Source organism: Myxine glutinosa, chromosome 11, assembly GCF_964187855.1.
Source record: "Myxine glutinosa chromosome 11, kmMyxGlut1.1, whole genome shotgun sequence".
NCBI lineage: Eukaryota > Metazoa > Chordata > Myxini > Myxiniformes > Myxinidae > Myxine > Myxine glutinosa.
The window spans coordinates 1,060,201-1,085,246 of NC_136271.1; the positions used below are offsets into that span (position 1 = coordinate 1,060,201).

Consider the following 25,046-nt stretch of genomic DNA (forward strand, 5'->3'; position numbering starts at 1 on the left):
CCATTTTGTGCGAGGAAGGAAATAAGGAAGGAAGGAAGGAAGTAAAGAAGGGAGAGAAGGGAATGAATGGACCGGTGCGTCCGCAGAGAGGAAATGGTTAACGGAGAATAGCGGGAACACGGGGGAGAAGGTGGGTGAATGGGGGAGAAGGTGGGGGAATGGGGGACAGGGCGGGGGGACGAGGCATCCTCGGGGTTGAGGGGAAAAGAGGAAGACATCACTGACGGTCCCTTCGCGATCCGTCCCGTCCCAAGGATGGCGAAGAGCGCCGAGGAGAGCTCGTCCAAGGAGAGCTTGTCCAAGATGTCCGACGAGGAGCTGCTCACGTGGAGTAAAGAGGAGCTGGTGCGAAGACTTCGACGTTTGGACGCAGAGAAGATCAGCGTCATGATCGACCACGGGAGCCTGATGAAGGAGGTGAACCGGCGCCTGCAGACTCACCTGCACGAGATCCGGGGCCTGAAGGAGGTGAACCAGCGGCTGCAGGACGACGGACACGAGCTGCGAGACCTGTGCTGCTTCCTGGACGACGACAGACAGAAATCCAAGAAGCTCGCCTGGGAATGGCAGCGCTTCGGGCGCTACTCGGCGGCCGTTTTGCGCAAGGAGGTCTCTGTGTACCAGCGCAAGCTCCGCGACCTGGAAATCAAGCAGGACGACCTGCTCAGGGACAACGGAGACCTCAAGGACATTTGCTTGATGCTCGACGAGGAACGAACCGACGCCGGAAGCCGCAGCTCAATCGGAAGCCAGACGAGTCTGAGCAACGTGTCCGGACCCGGGGGAGCGAGAGATGGAGGAGACGGATCGAGCTCGGGATCCGGATCCTCGTCGTCTGGGAGCGCAGGGACGGCGAGTCCGGAGCACCGAGCATCGTCCGGTCGCGGGAAAGCACCGAGCACCGTGATGGCCGCACCTTGCACGAACGGCCAGCTTGCAGGTACGAGCAGGGACACCTGAGAAATGAGGATCCGCGCATTGATAACGGTGTTTAAGTGTTGTGACGTGCATCGACCCCTTAGCAATGAGGGTCCACTCACTGATGAAGGTGTTTAAGGGTGGTGACGTGCATGGACCCCTTAGCAATGAGATCCACTCACTGATAACGGTGTTTAAGGGTTGTGACGTGCATGGACACCTTAGCAATGAGATCCACTCACTGATAACGGTGTTTAAGTGTTGTGACGTGCATCGACCCCTTAGCAATGAGGGTCCACTCACTGATGAAGGTGTTTAAGGGTGGTGACGTGCATGGACCCCTGAGAAATTAGGATCCGCGCACTGATAACGATGTTTAAGGGTGGTGACGTGCATGGACCCCTTAGCAATGAGATCCACTCACTGATAACGGTGTTTAAGGGTTGTGACGTGCATGGACACCTTAGCAATGAGATCCACTCACTGATAACGGTGTTTAAGGGTTGTGACGTGCATGGACCCCTTAGCAATGAGATCCACTCACTGATAACGGTGTTTAAGGGTTGTGACGTGCATGGACCCCTTAGAAATGAGGGTCCACTCACTGATGAAGATGTTTAAGGGTTGTGACGTGCATGGACCCCTTAGCAATGAGGGTCCGCTCATTGATAACGGTGTTTAAAGGTTGTGACGTGCATCGACCTCTCAGCAATGAGGGTCCACGCACTGATAACGTTGTTTAAGGGTTGTGACGTGCATGGACCCCTTACTCTTAGCAATGAGGGTCCGTGCACTGATAACGGTGTTTAAGGGTTGTGACGTGCATCGACCTCTCAGCAATGAGGGTCCACGCACTGATAACGGTGTTTAAGGGTTGTGACGTGCATCGACCTCTCAGCAATGAGGGTCCACGCACTGATAACGTTGTTTAAGGGTTGTGACGTGCATGGACCCCTTACTCTTAGCAATGAGGGTCCGCGCACTGATAACGGTGTTTTAGGGTTGTGACGTGCATGGACCCCTTAGCAATGAGGGTCCGCTCACTGATGACGATGTTTAAGGGTTGTGACGTGCATCGACTCCTGAGCAATGAGGGTCCGTTTACTGATGAAGATGTTTTAGGGTTGTGACATGCATGGACCCCTTAGCAATGAGGGTCCACGCACTGATAACGGGGTTTAAGGGTTGTGACGTGCATGGACCCCTTAGCAATGAGGGTCCACGCACTGATAACGATGTTTAAGGGTTGTGACGTGGATAGACCCCTTACCTTAGCAATGAAGGTCCGCTCACTGATGAAGATGTTTCAGGGTTGTGACGTGCATGGACCCCTTATCAATGAGGGTCCACGCACTGATAACGATGTTTAAGGGTTGTGACGTGGATAGACCCCTTACCTTAGCAATGAGGGTCCGCTCACTGATGAAGATGTTTCAGGGTTGTGACGTGCATGGACCCCTTCGCAATGAGGATCCGCTCACTGATAACGATGTTTAAGGGTTGTGTCATGCATCGACCCCTTAGCAATGAGGGTCCGCTCACTGATGACGGTGTTTAAGGGTTGTGACGTGCATTGACTCCTTAGAAATGTTGGTCTGCTCACTGATTATGTTTAAGGGTTGTGACGTGCATCAACATCTTTGCAATGAGGGTCTGCTCACTGATGACGGTGTTTAAGGTATGTGACGTGCATCGACGTCTTAGAAATGAGGATCCACTCACTGATAACGGTGTTTAAGGTATGTGACGTGCATCGACGTCTTAGCAATGAGGGTCCGCTCACTGATTATGATGTTTAAGGTATGTGACGTGCATCGACTCCTTAGAAATGAGGGTCCGCTCACTTATGACGGTGTTTAAGGGTTGTTGCGTGCATCGACCCCTTAGAAATCAGAGTCTGCTTACTGATGACGGTGTTTAAGGTATGTGACGTGCATGGACCCCTTAGCAATGAGGGTCCGCTCACTGATGGCTGTGTTTAAGGGTTGTGACGTGCATCGACCCATTAGCAATGAGGGTCCGTTCACTGGTGGAGATGTTTAAGGGTTGTGACGTGCATGGACCCCTTGGGTCCACTCACTGATGACGGGAAAGAGAAGAGAGAGGAAATGAAAAGGAGGGCAGTGGAGAGAAAGACGAAACACCAGGAGGAGGTAAGATGGATAAAAGGGAAAGAGGAGAGAGGAGGGGAAAAGGAGGTCAGTGGAGAGAAAGATGAAACATCAGGAGGAGGTAACATGGATAAAAGGGAAGGGAAGAGGAGAGCAGAGAGGAAAAGGAGGGTAGTAGAGAGAAAGGTGAAACACCAGGAGGAGGTAAGATGGATAAAAGGGAAAGAGGAAAGAGGAGAGAGGAGTGGAAAAGGAGGGTAGTAGAGGGAAAGATGAAACACCAGGAGGAGGTAAGATGGATAAAAGCCTTGATGTTCTTTCCCTTGATCAACATTGGAATGATTGGATACATTCGAAGAATGCGTGTGCTGGCTATTTGTTAACCATTGTGTCTGGTATTTTTGTTTTCAACTTGACCCATTTGGTAACCATTGTGTCGGGTATTTTTGTTTTCAATTCGACCCATTTGGTAACCATTGTTGGGTATTTTTGTTTTCAATTCGGCCCGTTTGGTAACCATTGTCGGTTATTTTTGTTTTCAATTTCACCCATTTGGTAACCAATGTGTTGGGTATTTTTGTTTACAATTTGACCCATTTTGTAACCATTGTGTCGGGTATTTTTGTTTTCAATTCGGCCCGTTTGGTAACCATTGTCGGGTATTTTTGTTTTCAATTCGGCCTGTTTGGTAACCATTGTCAGGTATTTTTGTTTTCAATTTGACCCATTTGGTAACCAATGTTTTGGATATTTTTGTTTTCAATTCGACCATTTGGTAACCAATGTTTTTTGGTATTTTTGTTTTCAGTTCGGCCCATTTGGTAATCATTGTTGTCAGTATTTTTGTTTTCAATTTGGCTCGCTTGGTAACCATTGTCGGGTATTTTTGTTTTCAATTCGGCCCTTTTGGTAACCATTGTCGGGTATTTTTGTTTTCAATTTGACCCATTTGGTAACCATTGTGTCGGGTATTTTTGTTTTCAATTTGACCCATTTTGTAACCATTGTGTCGGGTATTTTTGTTTTCAATTCGGCCCATATGGTAACCATTGTCGGGTATTTTTGTTTTCAATTTGACCCATTTGGTAACCATTGTGTGGGGTATTTTTGTTTTCAATTCGGCCCATATGGTAACCATTGTCGGGTATTCTTGTTTTCAATTTGGGCCATTTGGTAACCATTGTGTGGGGTATTTTTGTTTTCAATTTGACCCATTTGGTAACCATTGTGTCGGGTATTTTTGTTTTCAATTTGACCCATTTTGTAACCATTGTGTCGGGTATTTTTGTTTTCAATTCGGCCCATATGGTAACCATTGTCGGGTATTTTTGTTTTCAATTTGGGCCATTTGGTAACCATTGTGTGGGGTATTTTTGTTTTCAATTCGGCCCATATGGTAACCATTGTCGGGTTGTTTTTTTTCAATTTGGGCCATTTGGTAACCATTGTCGGGTATTTTTGTTTTCAATTTGTCCCATTTTGTAACCATTGTGTGGGGTATTTTTGTTTTCAATTTGGGACATTTTGTAACCATTGTCGGGTATTCTTGTTTTCAATTTGGGCCATTTGGTAACCATTGTGTCGGGTATTTTTGTTTTCAACTTGACCCATTTTGTAACCATTGTCGGGTAGTCTTGTTTTCAATTTGGGCCATTTGGTAACCATTGTGTCGGGTATTTTTGTTTTCAGTTCGGCCCATTTGGTAATCATTGTTGTCAGTATTCTTGTTTTCAATTTGGGCCATTTGGTAACCATTGTGTCGGGTATTTTTGTTTTCAGTTCGGCCCATTTGGTAATCATTGTTGTCAGTATTCTTGTTTTCAATTTGGGCCATTTGGTAACCATTGTGTCGGGTATTTTTGTTTTCAATTTGACCCATTTGGTAACCAATGTTTTGGATATTTTTGTTTTCAATTCGACCATTTGGTAACCAATGTTTTTTGGTATTTTTGTTTTCAGTTCGGCCCATTTGGTAATCATTGTTGTCGGTATTCTTGTTTTCAATTTGGGCCATTTGGTAACCATTGTGTCGGGTATTTTTGTTTTCAATTTGTCCCATTTGGTAACCATTGTGTCGGGTATTTTTGTTTTCAACTTGACCCATTTTGTAACCATTGTCGGGTATTCTTGTTTTCAATTTGGGCCATTTGGTAACCATTGTGTCGGGTATTTTTGTTTTCAATTTGTCCCATTTGGTAACCATTGTGTGGGGTATTTTTGTTTTCAACTTGACCCATTTTGTAACCATTGTCGGGTATTCTTGTTTTCAATTTGGGCCATTTGGTAACCATTGTCGGGTATTTTTGTTTTCAATTTGTCCCATTTGGTAACCATTGTGTGGGGTATTTTTGTTTTCAACTTGACCCATTTTGTAACCATTGTCGGGTATTCTTGTTTTCAATTTGGGCCATTTGGTAACCATTGTGTCGGGTATTTTTGTTTTCAATTTGTCCCATTTGGTAACCATTGTGTGGGGTATTTTTGTTTTCAATTCGGCTCAGATTTCAGGAACATTTCCTTTGTACATTGTAATCCATCTCAGATTTGTGTTCAAGTTGTAATACAAACTTTCTATCTTTTGTTGTTCATGAGAAATCCTGCACTTACTTTCTGGAAAGATTGATTTGTTCACAAACTCTATGGACATTGTTCGCATGTTTGTTTAATTTGTTCTTCCCAGCATAATCCATCGATAGTTAACGAATTTCAAGGAAATGCCTTTTTCCATGCGGAATGCTTTCTCTGCCATTGTTACCTTCATATAAAGCACAAATGGCTGGTAATTGAAGCAAATTACGACTTACCTCCTTCCTCTATAAGGTGTTCACAAATATACGGATACGGTTAAAATGGCAATGTATGTTTTTTTAATGCCTGTGTTCACATATGTCTGACATGGATACACATGATACAGATCATCGGTCATGTGGATATGGACATGGATACCATGATTATGATCCATGTCAAGGTTGGTGGAGACTGTGGGGCTCTTTCCTGTTTGGAATGTTTGTTTGTCGCTCGTTTCAGAACTATGAGGGACACCATGAGGAAAGGGTTAACATCTTTACAAGATTTCCCAGAGGGTCGGGATTCGGAAGAAGAAAGTCGATTGTGTTAGGTGGGTCGATGATAGTTTATAGTGCACGGCTTGGTCGGGGCATGGGTGGCATGGGTGGCATGGTTGGCATTACCCGAATTGAGGGTGCGGATGAAGGCAGAACTGACTTTGGGACTGGAATTGCAAGGGCAGAGGGGGGAGGGTAGCAGTCTGAATTTGATGAGTGCTGTTGAGAGTGTGGGTGAATGTGGGGTGGTTGGCTGTGTGCTTGGGTGTGCTATGTTTTGGGGTTGGTTGGGGTTCAGACCGTGATGATGGTGTTGTGGTTGCGGTCGTTGCGGTTGGTATGATGTGTGCTGCGGGTGCAAGAAGTGAAGGGAGTGCTGCGAGTGTGCACGACGATGTTGGTGGGGATGATGGGGGCAGTGGTGCATGTGTGAGTATGTGTGTGTATGTGTGTCATTGTGGAAGTTGTATGGGGAGGGGGATTGGACAGCTGGGGTAGGGGGACCGGGAAGGTAGTTTTTTTGTTGGGGATGACGGATGAGGGGTGTTTAATATTTGAATTTGCCATTTTGTCACAAAGCTGTGAAAACTAGATTTTAGTGTTGTTTTAGGTGGTGTGGTGGGTATTGATGGAATGTTGCATGACGTTCTGTCTGGTTGTGGGCCAGATCTGCTCTGAATGGTGTGGGGTGGGTCGACTGACCTGCTCTGAACCTTTAAAGAGGGGGTATACTTTTTGGGGGAGCATTTTCATGATTTGAGGTGTGGGGTGATTTGTTTCAACAATTCTGCCAAGGATGGGAGTCAGTGCGGATTTCTATAACAGAGCAATGGATGTGAAGCGGTGCTTGGAGAGGTGCTCTGGGGAGGTGTTTGAGTTTGTGAACATGTGGGGATCCTTGCATGCTCATAGTGGGTGAATGTCAGGTGGCAAGGGTGGCAAGATTTGTGGTGGTTCTCGAGAAAGAAATTGGGACTTTCTTAGACTGGAAAATGAGGATGTGTTTGGAGGGTTTGGGCAGCAAGCGATGGTTAATGCAGGGAAAGGTTGAACTATGGTCGGTGTGGTACACTAATGCCAGGAGTTTGAATGGAAGCATGGAAAAGCTGGAAGCATGGATGGGAAGATGGCGATGGGTATAAATACCACCATTGCTGTAAGTGAGACATGTGGTTTAGTGAGCAAGCTAACTGGAGGCGAGGAAGTCAAAACTATGTGGGTTTGTAAGTCTGATAAGAAAAATAAAAGGGAGGAAGTATGTCAGTCTGGGCGAAAGACAGTATTGTATGGAGAGAAAGGCATGGCATTGATGAGGGAAGTGATGGAGAGGCGTCTGTGTGGATAGCGATTCGTGTATGATGTTTGTATGGATATGTGAATCATTGAGAAGGGCACGACATAAGGGAAGAGTATTGATCATGAGGGATTTTAACTTTTCTGGGATAGTTTGAGTCCAGGGAAAGAGCAGGGCAGATGAGGATTTGGGACAGGTATGTCAAACTTGGGACAGGTATGTATAATAATGTAAAGATGAACTAATTCGATTTTGGGGTCAAGAGGTCAAAGGCCAGAGGTCATATCAGGTAAAAATATGATAACTTTAGAACAGCTGAAGGGATTTAAATCAAACTTGGTACTAAGTATGTATCGTGATGTACTGAGATCTTGAGGTCATGTTGGGTAAAAATTCTTTCATTCGTGCAAAAACTTAAGAATGGCTCCAGGGATCCAAATAAAAGTTGGTACAAATTTATTTATATATTTTTGTATACAAAGTCGAGGCTTGTGGAAGAGCTAACACACAAAACACATCAAAAACATAAACAAACACATCGGGAGATCTGTGGAAGAGAGAGGGCTGGGGCGGGGTACACAGGAAAAACAAGATGCACACCACAAGAACTTTCAGAAAAGAAAACGGATTTTGAAAGAGGTGAATCTGGGGTCTATTAACGGGGGTAGAAAAGATCAAGGTTTTGAATGGGGGAAGACAAGAGATGGTGGTGAACAGCTGTTTTAAATACCTGGAGGGAGGAGAGGGATTGAAGAGAGTGTGGGAGTTTGTTCCAGAGGCGGGAGAAAAGAGGAATGAAAGAGTGAAGGTGAATACTGCCCTACTTTGACAAAAGGAAGCAACTGCCTGAAAGGAGTTTTCTTGTGAATGAGGAAAATGTGTTTTTCTTTCTGCTCTCTTTGGCAGAAATGCCAAATATCAGAAATGATATCTCAGAAATGGAGGGTCGTGTCACTTCATTTTGTGTACGAACGTGTAGAGCATACCTCAAAATACCTCAAATACCCGAGAACAAGTGATAACTCAATTTCGACAAAAAGGACAGTTGCTTCCTTTTGTCAAAGTAGGGCAGAATAGACAGTCTTGATTTTGGCAGATTAACCAGAAGGGGGTTGCTGGCAGATCTTGTGCGTCCTGCAGGAATATTTGGGAGAAAAACTCAAACATAGCTGGGGGAGCTAGTCTGGAGAGGAGTCGGAAGAAGACAAAGACCACCTACCTGCCTGCGGTGAGCGAGTGAAAGACCCTCAGAATCGGCTTCATCGCGGGAGATTCCAAAGATTCTGAAAGCTTTAGTTTCAACAGCGTGAAGCCGAGCTAGGTGTGAGGCAGGAGCACCGGCCCAGAGGGGAGAGCAGTACTCCATTGAGCTGCGGATGAAAGCCTTGTATGTGGTGAGGAGCTCAGGTGTGCCAAGGAAGGACCTCGCACGACGGACGATGCCCAGTCGGCAACTGGCTTTGGAGGCCAGATTGGAAATGTGGTTTTCCCAGGAAAGACCATGGCAGATAGTGAGACCCAAAATCTTGAGTGACGGAACTTCTTGGGAGAGGATGGTTGAGAAAGTATATGGGAGGGTTGTTCAGATGGTGTTTATGGAGAGACAAAGTGAGAGTGTGAGATTTGTCAGGATTGAAAGACATGTTCCAGTTGTTTGAGCAGTTTGTGATTTTTTTCAAGATCTGAAGAGAGGGAAGATGCTGCTGTCTGCCGATCTGAAGGATGAAGGATGTCACGGCAGAGGGTGGAGTCATCAGCAAGAAGATAAAGGGGATTTCCCAGAGAGTCAGAGAGATCATTGATGACGATCAGGAATAGGACTGGGCCCAGAACACTGCCTTGCGGCACTCCGGCCTTGACAGGGAGAGGAGATGAAAGGATTCTGTTGAGAGCTTCACGTTGGCTCCGAGAGTCGAGGAAGTCAGTAAGCCATGATCTTAATTTATTTCATTTTCCTATTATTTTAATTACCTCCGCCACCGAAGGTGGAAGGAGGTTACGATTTCATCCCTGTTTGTCTGTCTGTCTGTGGGCAGGATATCTCGAGAGGTTGTGGACAGATTCGGACGAAACTTGATTCAAACTGGATGATTTGGGTGGGAGGCAAGAACATTCGATTTTGGTTCAGGTGCGGATGCAGATCCTACCAGTCAGTGGGATACAAAATGTAAATTGTTCAGCCGGAGGAAGTACTCACTCCACCAAATGTCGTTCTAACTTAATAATCTTCTAAAAGACCAAGACTCTAATATACCATGTTAAACACTGAAGGAGGGGGATCAAATGCAATATATGGTGTTGCTTGTTGATTTGTGAAAATTATTCTACAAACTAGAATGTCTTTCTATCCATTGTCACTTAATGTCCTCACAATTCCCATGAGAGTATCGTGATCGTGGCTCTGTCGTGCTCGCTATATGTGCTCACAAATTTAGACACTGCACATGGAATTTAACTCTGATATATTGATGGAAATCCTCGCTAAAGCTTCCATCGATATCATTGGTCCAGCTTTGCATGAACTGCCTGCTAATGCCACACATTCGGCCTTCGAGTGAAGTCAAGGCCACGTGGTTATGAACGTTGCTATTCACGCTCAGTAAAGTTAATTTGCAGCACAAAACAAGGAGATTCTTCATTGTTCCCTCTCCGTTCCCCGCTGGCTTGCTCTTGTTGCCGCACTGAGGGTCACACTAGGTATAATGACCGTGGACACTTTTCACATGCAAAAAGGAAATAAAACTGATAGCGGAGACTAGGTAAACCCTAAATTCTTTCTATACTGGAAATCCAGTGGAGCTGGATTAAAAATGGGAATTTGTGAAGGTGACGTTGAGTTTGCTCATAAATAGGAAACTTTCTCACAATGAGGATTTGATAACAGTAAATGTTGCTGAAGGAGAGGGTAGACCTGCCTTATTTCTCAAATAGGTAGAGGGTAGAATTAATTGACGAGTTATTTAATTATTAGCGATTAATTAAGTACTTATTTAATTAATCAAATTTCCTTTCTCTTCTGAGCATTATCTCAGGCACCTTTTGAGTTTGGAAGCTGATATTTGGACATGCCAATGACCAGGTGATTTGGCTGCAAAGGCTATTTTTGATTTATTGATTAATCATTTAATCGATTAATTATTTATTGATTTATCAATTAATTAATTATTTTTTATTAATGACTTATTTAATGAAATTTCTAAAAGATACATCTTCGGATGAAGCACGAGTGGTTTAGTTATGCTATTAGCCAATTGATTAAGAAAATATTTTATGATATTCTTTTATTGATTTTAATTATGCAATTAATCAATCAATTAGTGTACACCTCTCCCTCCCAATGCACTCTCTATAAGCTGCACTGCGGTATTGCCGGGCGCCCGAGGCACCCTGGCAATGCCACGCTGTGGGATATTTAATTATTTGGCATGGGGGTGGTGTACTTTGAATGTATCTTTACTTGTTGTACACCGCACCTTTCCTGTGCCATCTCCAGGCATTGCAAATCGTCATTGCCGGGCACCAAAGGGGGCTCGGCAGTGACGCACGCTGAAAGGGAGTACTCAGTTTTCACTCTGGTTGTTTTCCTGTTTTCTTTCTTGTTTTCTTGTTTGTTTGTCTGGGCGATATCTCAGCCATCCTTTGAGCTAGGAAGCTGAAATTTCGGCACAATAGTGAGCAAGTCCTTTCTCAAAAACGGTATTTTTTTGTTTTTTGATTAATCAATTAATTGAGGAGTTATTTAATTATTAGCGATTAATTAAGTACTGAAACATTTCCTTTCTCCTCTGGCCATTATCTCGGGCACCTTTTGAGTTAGGAAGCTGATATTTGGACATGCCAATGACAAAGCAATTTGGCTGCAAAGGCTATTTTTTATTTATTGATTAATCAATTAATCAATGAATGGATTAATTATTTTATTATTCGATTAATGACTAAATTTTTTTATTTTTTTTAAGTTACAGATTCTGATGAAATGGTGGTGGTTTGTGTTATATTAGCGAATTGATTAATTATTTCATTTTTTTATGATTATTATTTATTTATTTTCATTATTAATTATTTATTTATTTTCTTTCTCATCTGGGCAATATCACAGGCACCTTTTGAGATAATAATCTAATATTTGGACATGACGGTGACCAAGTGATGTGGCTGTAAAGGGTATTTTTGATTTATTGATTACTTAATTAATCTATTAATTATTTAATTATTCGATGAATGACTTAATTAATTATTGTGCCCCGTCGCACCGCGGAGCGAAAGGGGGACTATGGTTTTCCCGTGCGTGCGTGCGAACGTGCGTGCGTGCGTGCGTGTGTGCATATTTATTTATTTAAGGACCGAATTCTTCGGTATTTAAGGACCGAATCCTTCATAAGCGAAGGACCGAATTCTAATTTGGTGTGTGGGTGCAACCCACGTCAAAATCCAAGATGGCCGCCGCCATGTATGTCTGACGCCATGTTTGCCTGAAACTTGTGAGTGGAATATCTTGAAAAATAAGCGAAGTACCAACTTCTAATCTGGTGTGTGGGTGTATCTAGGCATAAGGAAGAACGCTATTGAAAATTGGGTCGCCACGTCAAAATCCAAGATGGCCGCCGCCATGTATGTCTGAACGTTGTGAGCGGAATATCTTGAAAAATAAGCGAAGTACCAACTTCTAATCTGGTGTGTGGGTGTATCCAGGCATAAGGAAGAAGGCTATTAAAAATTGGGTCGCCACGTCAAAATCCAAGACGGCCGCCACGATATATATGTCTGAACCTTGTGAGCGAAATATCTTGAAAAATAAACGAACTACTAACTTCTAATCTGGTGTGTGGGTGTATCGACGCATAAGGGAGAATGCTATTGAAAATTGGGTCGCCACGTCAAAATCCAAGATGGCCGCCTTGCGTCTTACACTTTGTCAACTCATCACTTCAACGACGGGGGACCGAGGCGTAACGCTTGTTTTTAAAAAAAGTTATAGCTTCGGATGAAATGGTGGTGGTTTATGTATTCTATTAGCCAATTGATTGACTATTTCATTTTTTTATGATTATTATTTATTTATTTTCATTATTATTTATTTATTTATTTTATTTCTCATCTGGGCAATATCTCAGGCACCTTTTGAGATAGGAAGCTAATATTTGGACATGACAGTGACCAAGTGATGTCTAAAAAGGATATTTTTGATTTATTGATTAATCATTTCATTGATTAATTATTTAATTATTTGATTAATGACTTAATTATTTGTTTTCTTGTTTGTTTTTGTTTTTTTGTTTGTTTTTGTTTTTGTATACTGAATCGAGGCTCGTGAAAGAGCTAACATTTATTTCACAAACAAATCAACCAGACAAACAAAATATACAAAAAGAGGGAGCGGAAGACAAGATGGGGAGAGAAGGGGAAGCACACAACCACAACATTTGAGAGCAGGGAGAAGTGTGGGAGGGAGAGGGCTTGGGGGCAGGAGGCGTGGGAAGGGGGGGGGGGGGGGGAGAGACAGGTATAAAACACAAAGGGACCGAAATTAGCGGGGGTAGAAAAGATCAAGGTTTTGGATGGGGGAGGATAAGAGATGGTGGTGAACAGCTGTTTTAAAGACCTGGAGGGTGGAGTGGGATTGAAGAGAGTGAGGGAGTTTGTTCCAGAGGCGGGAGAAAAGAGGAATGAAGGAGTGAAGGTGAGCAGAAAGTCTTGATTTTGGCAGTTTAACCATAAGAGGGTTGCAGGCAGATCTTGTGCGACCTGTAGGAATATTTGGGGGACAGAGCCCAGAGAGAGCTGGGGGGGCAAGGCCAGAGAGGAGTCGGTAGAAGACGGAAAGACCACCAACCTGCCTGCGGTGAGTGAGTGAAAGGCCCTTGGAGTTAGCTTCATCATGGGAGATTCCAATGATTCTGAACGCTTTGGTTTCAACAGCGTGAAGATGAGCTAGGTGTGAGGCAGGAGCACCAGACCAGAGGGGAGAGCAGTATTCCATAGAGCTGCGGATGAAAGCCTTGTATGTGGTGAGGAGCTCAGGTGTGCCAAGGAAGGACTTCGCACGACGGAGGATGCCCAGTCGGCGACTGGCTTTGGGGGCCAGATTTGAAATGTGGTTTTCCCAGGAAAGATCATGGCAGATAGTGAGACCCAAAAGCTTGAGTGACAGAACTTCTTGGAGAGGATTATTCAGAAAGTGGATGGGAGGGTTTTCCAGTCGGTCTTTTCGGAGAGACATCGTAAGAGTGTGAGATTTATCAGGATTGAAAGACATGTTCCATTTGTTTGCCAAGTCTGTGATTTTGTCCAGGTCTGCAGAGAGTGAGGAGGCTGCAGACTGCCGATCTGAGGGATGAGGAATGGAGCGACAGAGAGTAGAGTCGTCAGCAAAGAGATAGAGAGGATTTTCAAGAGAGTCAGAGAGATCATTGATGAAGACCAGAAAAAGCACAGGGCCCAGAACACTACCTTGGGGAACTCCAGCCTGAACAGGAAGAGGAGATGAGAGAAACCCATTCAGGGCCACACGTTGATTACGACCAGAGAGGAAGTCCGCCAGCCATGCGTGGAGATTTCCATGGATACCAAAGGAGGAGAGTTTGGTGAGCAGAGCAGGGTGTCAGACCGTATCGAAGGCACGTGAAATGTCAAGGGAGACAGCTCTAATTTCCTGTTTGGCGTTGAGGACCTCCATCCATTGTTGAGAAAGCAGAAGCAGCATGTCCAGAGTAGAGTGACCAGGTCTGAAACCAAATTGATGATCAGAGATCAAGCCATTGGAGAAGAGGAAAGATTTCATATCTGAAGCAATGATGGATTCCATGATTTTGCTGATAATTGGGAGAAGGCTGATTGGTCTGTAGTTGGTAGGATCTGTTTTTGCACATTTTTGTGCAAAGCGGTGATGTTGGCTGATTTCCAAGCAGATGGCAGATGACCTTGAGCAAAAGAGAGGGTGAAGAGAACAAAGAGGGAGTGAAAGAGCGGAAGAACATGATTTTAGGACCCGTGGGCTGATGCCGTCAGGACCAGTTGCAGAATCAGAGTCGAGGGTTGACAGAAACTTTTCCACCTTGTCACGAGGAAAGGACAGAGTCCAGGAGCAGCTGGGTACGACTGGGTACGGTGGGTACAGAGAGGGATGGGTTTGGGACACAAGATTTAGAGGCAAACACAGAGTTGAGGCATTCAGCTTTTTCACGTGCGGAGTCAGCCGTTAAGCCGTTTGAGGTGAGGGAGGGGATGGAGGGGGAACAAACACCAGAAACAGATTTGACCAGACGCCACCAGGATTTGGAAGAGGGAGACTGATAAGAGAGTTCGGTCTTGAGAACGGTGAGATATTGTTTCCTGGCTCTCCTGAGGGAGGACACACACTTGTTTCGGGCTTTGTGAAAGGAAATAAGATTTCCTTCTGTTGGATTTGCTTTCCAGGAGACGAAAGCAAGTTGTTTCAGGGCAACAGCCTCACCACAAGATTCCGTGTACCATGGACGGGAGGAAGGATATGACAACTGAAGACGAGATGGGATAAATCTGTGCATGAGAGAGAGAGAGCAATTTACTTTGGAATAATTCCCAGGATGAGTTGATGTCAGAGGCAGTAGAGATGGGAGACCAGTCCAGATGATTGATGGCTGCTTGAAGACCGTGCCAGTTGGCCTGAGTGAAATGCCAGACTCGTCGACGCTGAGGAGGCTCTCTGAGAATGGTCAGAGAGATGTCCACTTTTACAAGCACATGATCAGATGAGCCTATTGGAGCAGAAGAAGAGCAGCAGACATTTTCATGGAAGTTAGTCATAACCAAAAGGGAAGTTTTCAGGGAAGTTTTCTTGGTTGTCCTGGTGATATCTCAGCCATCCTTTGAGCTAGGAAGCTGAAATTTCGGCACAATAGTGATCAAGTACTTTTTCAAAAACTATATTTTTTGTTTTTTGATTAATCAATTAATTGAGTTATTTAATTATTAGCGATTAATTAAGTACTTATTTATTTCCTTTCTCTTCTGGCCATGATCTCAGGCACCTTTTGAGTTAGGAAGATGATATTTGGACATGCCAATGGAAAAGTGATTTGGCTGTAAAATATATTTTTGATTTATTTATTAATCAATTAATCAATGAATAGATTAATTATTTAATTTTTCGATTAATGACTATATATTTTTTTTTTTTAAGTTACAGCATCTGATGAAATGGTGGTGGCTCACGTGTTCTATTCGCGAATTGATTAATTATTTCATTTTTTCTGATTATTATTTATTTATTTTCATTATTAATTATTTCTTTATTTTATTTCTCATCTGGGCAATATCTCAGGCACCTTTTGAGCTTGGGAGCTGATATTTGGACATGACAATGACCAAGTGATTTGGCTGTGAAGGGTATTTTTGATTTATTGATTAATTAATTAATCGATTAATTATTTAATTATTCAATGAATGACTAAATTAATTATTATTTTTAAAGTTACAGATTCGGATGAAATGGTGGTGGTTTGTGTATTCTATTGGCCAATTGATTAACTATTTAATTTTTCTATGATTATTGTTTATTTATTTTCATTATTAATCTTTTTTTTCTTTTTTTCCTCATCTGGGCAATATCTCAGGCACCTTTTGAGCTAGGAAGCTAATATTTGGACATGACATTGACCAAGTAATGTGACTATAAAGGATATTTTTGATTTATTGATTTATCATTTCATCGATTAATTATTTATCGATTAATCAATTAATTATTTAATTTTTTTATTAATGACTTATTGAATTAAATTTCTAAAAGATACATCTTTGGATGAAGCACTAGTGGTTTAGTTATGCCATTAGCCAATTGATTCAGAAAATATTCAATGATAATCTTTTATTTTATTTTAATTATGCAATTAATCGATCAATTATTGTACACCTCTCCCTCCCAATGCAATCTCTATGAGCTGCACTGCGGTATTGCCGGGCGCCGGAGGCACAAAGGATTTTCCTATCACACGAACCCTGGTTACACTCCCCCTAAAATAGATTAATTAATTATGTAAAATGATTAAAAATCACCGGGCAACCCGGGTTACCGCGTGGTGGATCAATTGAGGGAATTTTGTAACTTAGCCTCTGAAACAGTGAATTAATTTGTTTAAATTATTGATTAATTTGGTAATTTAGCCTCTAAAACAGTGAATATATTTGTTTACTAATTAATTAATTTGGTAATTTAGCCTCTAAAACAGTGAATTTATTTGTTTAACAATTCATTTCTTTGGTAATTTAGCCTCAAACACTAAATTAATTTGTTTAACAATTCATTTATTTGGTAATTTAGCCTCTAAAACAGTGAATTAATTTGTTTAACAATTAATTTATTTCGTAGTTTTGCCTCTAAAACAGTGAATTAATTTGTTTAACAATTCATTTATTTGGTAATTTAGCCTCTAAAACAGTGAATTAATTTGTTTAACAATTAATTTATTTCATAATTTTGCCTCTAAAACAGTGAATTTATTTGTTTACCAATTAATTAATTTGGTAATTTAGCCTCTAACAGGGAATTAATTTGTTTTTACCAATTAATTAATTTGGTAATTTAGCCTCGAAAACAGTGAATTAATTTGTTTAACAATTCATTTCTTTGGAAACACTAAATTAATTTGTTTAACAATTCGTTTATTTGGTCATTTAGCCTCTAAAACAGTGAATGTATTTGTTTACCAATGAATTAATTTGGTAATTTAGCCTCTAAAACTGTGAATTTATTTGTTTAACAATTGATTAATTTGGTAATTTAGCCTCTAAAACTGTGAATTTATTTGTTTACCAATTCATTTATTTGGTAATTTAGGCTCGAAAACAGTGAATTAATTTGTTTTAACAATTCATTTATTTGGTAATTTAGCCTCTAAAACAGTGAATTCATTTGTTTAACAATTCATTTCTTTGGTAATTTAGCCTCAAACACTAAATTAATTTGTTTAACAATTAATTTATTTGGTAATTTAGCCTCGAAAACAGTGAATTCATTTGTTTAACAATTCATTTATTTCGTAATTTTGCCTCTAAAACAGTGAATTTATTTGTTTACCAATTAATTAATTTGGTAATTTAGCCTCGAAAACAGTGAATTAATTTGTTTAACAATTCATTTCTTTGGAAACACTAAATTAATTTGTTTAACAATTCGTTTATTTGGTCATTTAGCCTCTAAAACAGTGAATTTATTTGTTTACCAATTAATTAATTTGGTAATTTAGCCTCTAACAGGGAATTAATTTGTTTTTAGTAATTAATTAATTTGGTAATTTAGCCTCGAAAACAGTGAATTAATTTGTTTAACAATTCATTTCTTTGGAAACACTAAATTAATTTGTTTAACAATTCGTTTATTTGGTCATTTAGCCTCTAAAACAGTGAATGTATTTGTTTACCAATGAATTAATTTGGTAATTTAGCCTCTAAAACTGTGAATTTATTTGTTTAACAATTGATTAATTTGGTAATTTAGCCTCTAAAACTGTGAATTTATTTGTTTACCAATTCATTTATTTGGTAATTTAGGCTCGAAAACAGTGAATTAATTTGTTTTAACAATTCATTTATTTGGTAATTTAGCCTCTAAAACAGTGAATTCATTTGTTTAACAATTCATTTCTTTGGTAATTTAGCCTCAAACACTAAATTAATTTGTTTAACAATTAATTTCTTTGGTAATTTAGCCTCTAAAACAGTGAATTCATTTGTTTAACAATTCATTTATTTCGTAATTTTGCCTCTAAAACAGTGAATTTATTTGTTTACCAATTAATTAATTTGGTAATTTAGCCTCGAAAACAGTGAATTAATTTGTTTAACAATTCATTTATTTGGTCATTTAGGCTCGAAAACAGTGAATTCATTTGTTTAACAATTCATTTATTTCGTAATTTTGCCTCTAAAACTGTGAATTTATTTGTTTACCAATTCATTTATTTGGTAATTTAGGCCTCGAAAACAGTGAATTAATTTGTTTTAACAATTCATTTATTTGGTAATTTAGCCTCTAAAACAGTGAATTCATTTGTTTAACAATTCATTTCTTTGGTAATTTAGCCTCAAACACTAAATTAATTTGTTTAACAATTCATTTATTTGGTAATTTAGCCTCTAAAACAGTGAATTCATTTGTTTAACAATTCATTTATTTCGTAATTTTGCCTCTAAAACAGTGAATTTATTTGTTTACCAATTCATTTATTTGGTAATTTAGGCTCGAAAACAGTGAATTAATTTGTTTAACAATTCATTTATTTGGTAATTTAGCCTCTAAAACTGTCAATTTATTTGTTTAACAATTAATTTATTTGGTAATTTGGCCTCTAAATCAGTGAATTAATTTGTTTAACCAAACAAAAAATTGTATGCAAGATTGAGGCTCGTGTCAGAGCTAACATTAATGAAAAAACCCCATAAACTGACACAAAAAAGAGGTAATAAAGGGAGCGGGAGACAAGTTGGGCAGAGAGAGGGAAGCAGACAAGTACAACAGGAGAGAACAGGGACATTGTGAGATCTGTGGGAGGGGAAGGGCTTGGGGGAGGAGGCATGGGAAGGGCTTGGGGGAGGAGGCATGGGAAGGGCTTGGGGGAGGAGGCATGGGAAGAGTGGGGGGGGGGGGGGGGGTTGGAACAGGTATAAAACAAATGAACACTACTCAGATTTCCAGGAAAGAAGTCGGTATTTCAAAGAAGTCGATATAGGGTGAATTAACGGGAGTAGAAAATAATCAAGGTTTTGGATGGGGGAAGATGAGAGATTGTGGTGAACAGCTGTTGTAAAGACTTGGAGGGAGGAATGGAACTGAAGAGAGTGTGGGAGTTTGTTCCAAAGGCGGGAGAAAAGAGTAATGAAGGAGTGGAAGTGAGCAAAGAGTCTTCATTTTCGCAGTTTCACCAGTAGAGGGTTACTTGCAGATCTTGTGCATCTTGCAGGAATATTTGGGGGACAGAGCACAGACAGAGCTGGGGGAGCTAAGCCAGAGAGGAGTCGGTAGAAGACACAAAGACCACCAACCTGCCTGCGGTGGGTGAGTGAAAGGCCCTCAGAGTCAGCTTAATCGCGGGAGATACCAATGATTCTGAACGCTTTGGTTTCAACAGCATGCAGCCAAGCTAGGTATGAGCTTGGAGCACCGGCCCAGAGGGGAGAGGAGTACTCCATCAAGCTGCAGATGAAAGCCTTGTATGTGGTGAGGAGGTCAGGTGTGCCAAGGAAGGACTTCGCACGACGGACGATGCCCAGTCGGCGACTGGCTTTGAAGGCCAGCTTGGAAATGTGGTTTTCCCAAGAAAGATCATGGCAGATAGTGAGACCCAAAAGCTTGAGTGACAGAGCTTCTTGGAGAGGATTGTTGAGAAAGTAGATGGGAGGGTTGTCCAGACGGTCTTTTCACAGAGACAAAATGAGAGTGTGAGATTTGTCAGGATTGAAAGACATGTTCCACTTGTTTGACCAGTCTGTGATTTTTTTTTTCCATGTCTGCAGAGAGTGAGGAGACTGCTGCCTGCCTATCTGAGTGATGAGGTATGGAGCGGCAGAGAGTGGAGTCATCAGCAAAGAGATAGAGAGGATTTTCCAGAGAGTCAGAGAGATCTTTGATTAAGACCAGAAAAAGCACAGGGCCCAGCACACTTCCTTGGGGAACTCCAGCCTGAACAGGAAGGGGAGATGAGAGAAATCCATTCAGGGCCACACATTGACTGCGACCGGTGAGGAAGTCCACAAGCCATGCATGGAGGCGTCCATGGATACCATAGGAGGAGAGTTTGGTGAGCAGAGCGGAGTGCCATACCATATCGAAGGCACGCATATGTCAAGAGAGACAGCTCTGATATCCTGTGACATTGAGGACCTCCATCCATTGTTGAGACAGCAGAAGCAGCATGTCCAGAGTAGAATGATTTGGTCTGAATCCAAATTGATGATCAGAGATCAAGCCATTGGAGATTGTTTTCAAGCCATTTTTCTTTCAAGCCATCAAGCTTTCAAGCCATTTCAATCAAGCCATTGGAGAAGTGGTAGGTTTTGATATCCGAAGCAATGATGAATTGCATGACTTTGCTGATAATTGGGAGCAGGCTGATTAGTCTGTCGTTGCAAGGATCTGTTTTTGCGTAAAGCGGTAATGCTTGCTGATTTCCAAGATGCTGGCAGATGACCTTGAGCAAAAGAGAGGGTGAAAAGAACAGAGAGAGGGTGAGATAGAGCGGCAGAGCAGGATTTTGGGATCCGTGGGCTGATGCCGTCTGGTCCAGTTGCAGAATCTGAGTTGAGGTTTGACAGAAACTTCTCCACCTTGTCAGGAGAGAAGGACACAGAGTCCAGGAGCAGCCGGGTACAAATTGGGTATTAGCGCAACCGCAGTACTTACTACATTTGTTAAAGAGTATTCGGACACGAACACTTTTGTGCTGCCCTGAGAGTATCCTTGAAGGTCTCTGCATGTTCAAGTCCGTTTCTTCAACACTTCACAAGTTTCCTCTGATTTGGACGAAACTTGGCAGATAGGTAGTGTGTGTGACAAGGATGGATTAATCATTTTTTTGTGATTATCCAGATCCAGATACGAGATTTAAAAAATGTTTTAAAAGTAATTCTTCACCATTGAGAGATGAGGCCAAAAGTGATACAAAAGTGATATTTGAAAAAGTTATGAACGATTTTTTTTTAAAAAAATACAAGATCGAGGCTCGTGTAAGAGATAACATTAATCACAAAAAACAAACTGACACATAAAACATGATAAAGGGAGTGGGAGACAAGATGGGGAGAGAGAGGGAAGCACACAATTTCAACAGTAGAGAACAGGGACATCGGGAGATCTGTGGGAGGGAGAGGGCTTGGGGGGAGCAGGCATGGAAGGGAGGTGTGGGGGGGGGTGGGGGGGTGGGAGAGGTATAAAACACATGGACATTGGTAAGACTTCCAGGAAAGAAGTCGGTACAGCAATACCCCGTTTTACGCCATTTCGACCTACGTCAAATCTGACTTTACGCCACTCTTCTAGAGTAAATTTCAGTTCAGCGAACGTCATTATGTGCGACTTTACGTCACTCCTACATCACAATAGGAGGACGTGAAAAAAATTAATTTTTCCTTTAAAATATATTGTTGCGGATATGAGGACTGTATATTTTTTTTATTGTGTGAATTATTATTATTGGTTATTCTGCGCCTCCTGCCTCCAGAGCTGTGTAAAGATCAAAGGGCATCCCATAATTAGTCCATAAAGCATCCACACCACAGCCAATCATAGAATACCCCTGTTCAATAGTTATATCTTATTCTGTGTTTTAGGGTAAGGCTGTGTCTCCCATTAATAGAAGTACTCCATTGCACCAAGTGAAAGAGATAGATTCCCTTCATTCCCATTCCCAAAACCTCCATTCCCCCTTTTCGTCGATTAGAAACTACCTCCGCTCCAATTACCGCCATTGACCACGAGGCAGGGTCGGAGAAGAAAGGCGTGTCTCCACCTCGTCATAGAGGGGAGGAGTGAGCCAGCCCCACTCGACCAACCATGAGCCAGGGGTTTGGCTAGAGAGGGCGGAGGAAGAGCGATCGGGGAGGTTCACAAAGGTTGAGGGGCGGGGCCTATATAACCCAAGGCAGGGCGTGTCCACGAGAGATGAGCTTTTACCGGCAGACGAAAGGGAGCCCAAGCCGTTGAGACGAGAGGAGGTCCAAGGCAGATGAGCTTTTACAGAGGAGAGACGAGTACAACGGAAAGAGCTGGGTCGTCAGAGCAAGAGCGCGTAGAGAGGTCCATGACAAGAGCTGAGTTGGTCGTCAGGGGTGGTCAGCCATTGCGTTCAGTGGTTGCGTTCAGTGGTTGCGTTCAGTGGTTGCGTTGAGTGGTTGCGTTGGAGAAAGAGTGGTTGGACAAACAAAAGAGAGAGGAGAGAACCCGTCACGCCAGACCCCCCACCAGCGCGTCGGCTCTGACCGTGATCCGACCCGAGATCCGACCCGTGATCCGACCCGTGATCCCGCGCACACGACAGGATCAGTGGCATCAGCGGCCGTCGAGGTCCAGCCCGACGTCCCGTGCGGGATCAAGCTCCAGCCAGCTCCGTGCCGTCCTCCCCCTCCAGCCACACACCTCCTTCCAGCCAATGCACTCACCACATACAAGGCTTTCATCCGCAGCTCAATGGAATACTGTTCTCCCCTATGGGCCGGTGCTCCTGCCTCACACCTAGCTCGGCTTCACGCTGTTGAAACCAAAGCTTTCAGAATTATTGGAATCTCCCGCGATGAAGCTATCTCTGAGGGCCTTTCACTCACTCACCGCAGGCAGGTAGGTGGTCTTTCTGTCTTCTACCGACTCCTCTCCGGCCTTGCACCCCCAGCTCTCTCTGTGCTCTGTCCCCCAAATATTCCTACAGGTCGCACAAGATCTGCCAGCAACCCTCTGATGGTTAAACTGCCGAAATCTCGGCTCTCCGCTCACCTTCACTCTTTCATTCCTCTTTTCTCCCGCCTCTGGAACAAACTCCCTCACTCCCTTCAATCCCACTCCTCCCTCCAGGTCTTTAAAACAGCTGTTCACCACCATCTCTTATCTTCCCCCATCCAAAACCTTGATCTTTTCTACCCCCGCTAATTCACCCCAGATCCACCTTGTTTGAAATTCCAACTTCTTTCCTGGAAGTCCTGGCAGTGTCCATATGTTTTATACCTCTCCCACTGCCCCCTTCCCACGCCCCCCCCCCAAAGCCCTCGCCCTCTCTCAGATCTCTCGATGTCTCCATGTCTCTCGGTCCCTGCTCTCAAATGTTGTGTTTGTGTCCTTCCCCCTCTCTCCCCATCTTGTCTACCGCTCCCTATGTTATATGTTTTATGTGTCGGTTTGTCTTTCTGTGTGATTAATGTTCGCTCTTTCACGAGCCTCGATATTGTATACAAAAAAAAAAAAAAAAAAAAAAAAAAAAAAAAAAAAAAAAAAAAACTCTGCAATTCCCCGTGTGAGTCGTCTTTGTTTGTTCTGTCCTGGGTAGGTAATTAAGCTTGTATAAGGAATTCACTGTGTCACCTGCGTCTCGTGTCCCTGTACATAATCGTGACTGCTCCTTCTTGATTATATGTGTAAATAATAAATCCCATTACTCTTCTGTCCGTCTTCTCGTCTTATTCCTTTTCCTCTTTGCATTCGGTCGTTTTAGAGTTTTCCAGATTGGGCAGCTGCGGTGCGATACGGCCAAAGTTTGGGGTGAATCGGGTGAGTTGGGGAAGAATCGGGGGAACTGTTAGGTCGCGGTCATACCAACCGCTCGGTCAAAAATAACATCTTAACCGCGACAGTAACAATATTTAAAATAAATAAAATAGTACATAAAAATTAACAATAAAAGAAGCTAAAAAACAATTTAAAATACAATAAAAAGCACATTAAAAATATTTTTAAAATGTACCTACAGTATACGTACGCGTAGCAGCTGGTTCTCATTCATAAGAAAGGCGACGCCATATGCATTTTGTCCTGTGCTGCGGTCGCGTGCTTGCTTTGCCTTTCGCTGTTATTTTTGTGATTATTCCTTTACTGTGTCTGTGTTAGCCATGGGTCCTAAGAAGGATAGTGCTAGTGTTTCCAAGCGTAATGTGGTTACGATGGAAGATAAGTTAAATCTGATTAAAAGGTATGAAAAAGGTGAAAAAGTGTCGGTGATAGCGCATGCCTTCGGGCTGCCACGGTCGACGGTATCGACCATCATTCATGATAGGGAACGTATTCTCGCATACATCACTGAAAAAGCGCCGTAGGCGAAGACTTGTCATGAATGTGAAGAGGGGTCAGATTTTCGACGAGATGGAGCGACTCCTTTCGTTGTGGATCGAACGCCAGACCCATGAACGCATACCAACGAGCCAGCTGCTGATACAGGAGAAGGCGAAGTCTTTGTTCCAGGATCTTCTGAAGAAGTACCCGGAGGATAAGGACACAACCTTCGTTGCAAGCTCTGGATGGTTTGCACGCTTTAAACGGCGCTTCAGCTTGCACAACGTCAAGATTCAGGGCGAAGCTGCAGCTGCCGACACCGTAGCCACCGAGGAATTTCCTGCCACATTGAAGAAGATCATTGAGGACGAGGGATTCTTGCCCGAGCAGATCTTCAACATTGACGAAACGGGCCTTTTTTGGAAGAGGATGCCCGACAGATCCTTTATCTCGAAGGAGGAGAAGACCATGCCAGGCTCCAAAGTCGCGAAGGAGCGGCTAACGCTAATGCTTGGGGGTAATTGCACCAGCGACTTCTAGCTGAAGCCGCTCTTGGTGTATCATGTGTTGCGAACCCCCGGGCACTTAAGAACGTCCTGAAGGCATCTCTTCCCATCATTTGGATGAATAATATGAAGGCATGGGTAACCGTCATAATTTTTGAAGAATGGTTCATCAATCATTTCATCCCGGCTGTCAAGAGCTATTGTCGAGAGAAGAAAGTTCAATGTAAATTGCTGCTGATTTTGGAGAATGCACCTGGCCATCCCACTAACCTCGGTGATTTCGACCCCAATGTGAAGGTGGTGCACCTGCCACCCAACACCACATCGCTCATCCAGCCTATGGACCAGGGTGTGATAGCGCTTTTTAAGCGCTACTATCTCCGCCACACTCTTCGTCAGGCTGTCGATGCAACGTCGGAGGAGGAAGGC

General features: G+C 42.7%; 1 protein-coding gene across 7 annotated transcripts in view; it reads left to right on the forward strand.

The window, feature by feature from the left end:
* The first annotated feature begins 7 nt into the window (after positions 1-7).
* LOC137436347 (coiled-coil domain-containing protein 85C) overlaps positions 8-25,046 on the forward strand; it is a 189,302-nt gene continuing 164,263 nt past the window's right edge. For all 7 annotated transcript variants that reach the window (XM_068130042.2, XM_068130039.2, XM_068130045.2 and 4 more), the window contains exon 1: positions 8-940. In XM_068130042.2, coding sequence (XP_067986143.2) covers positions 139-940 — 802 coding nt within the window. In that variant the 5' untranslated portion in view covers positions 8-138. The remainder of the gene's footprint in view (positions 941-25,046) is intronic.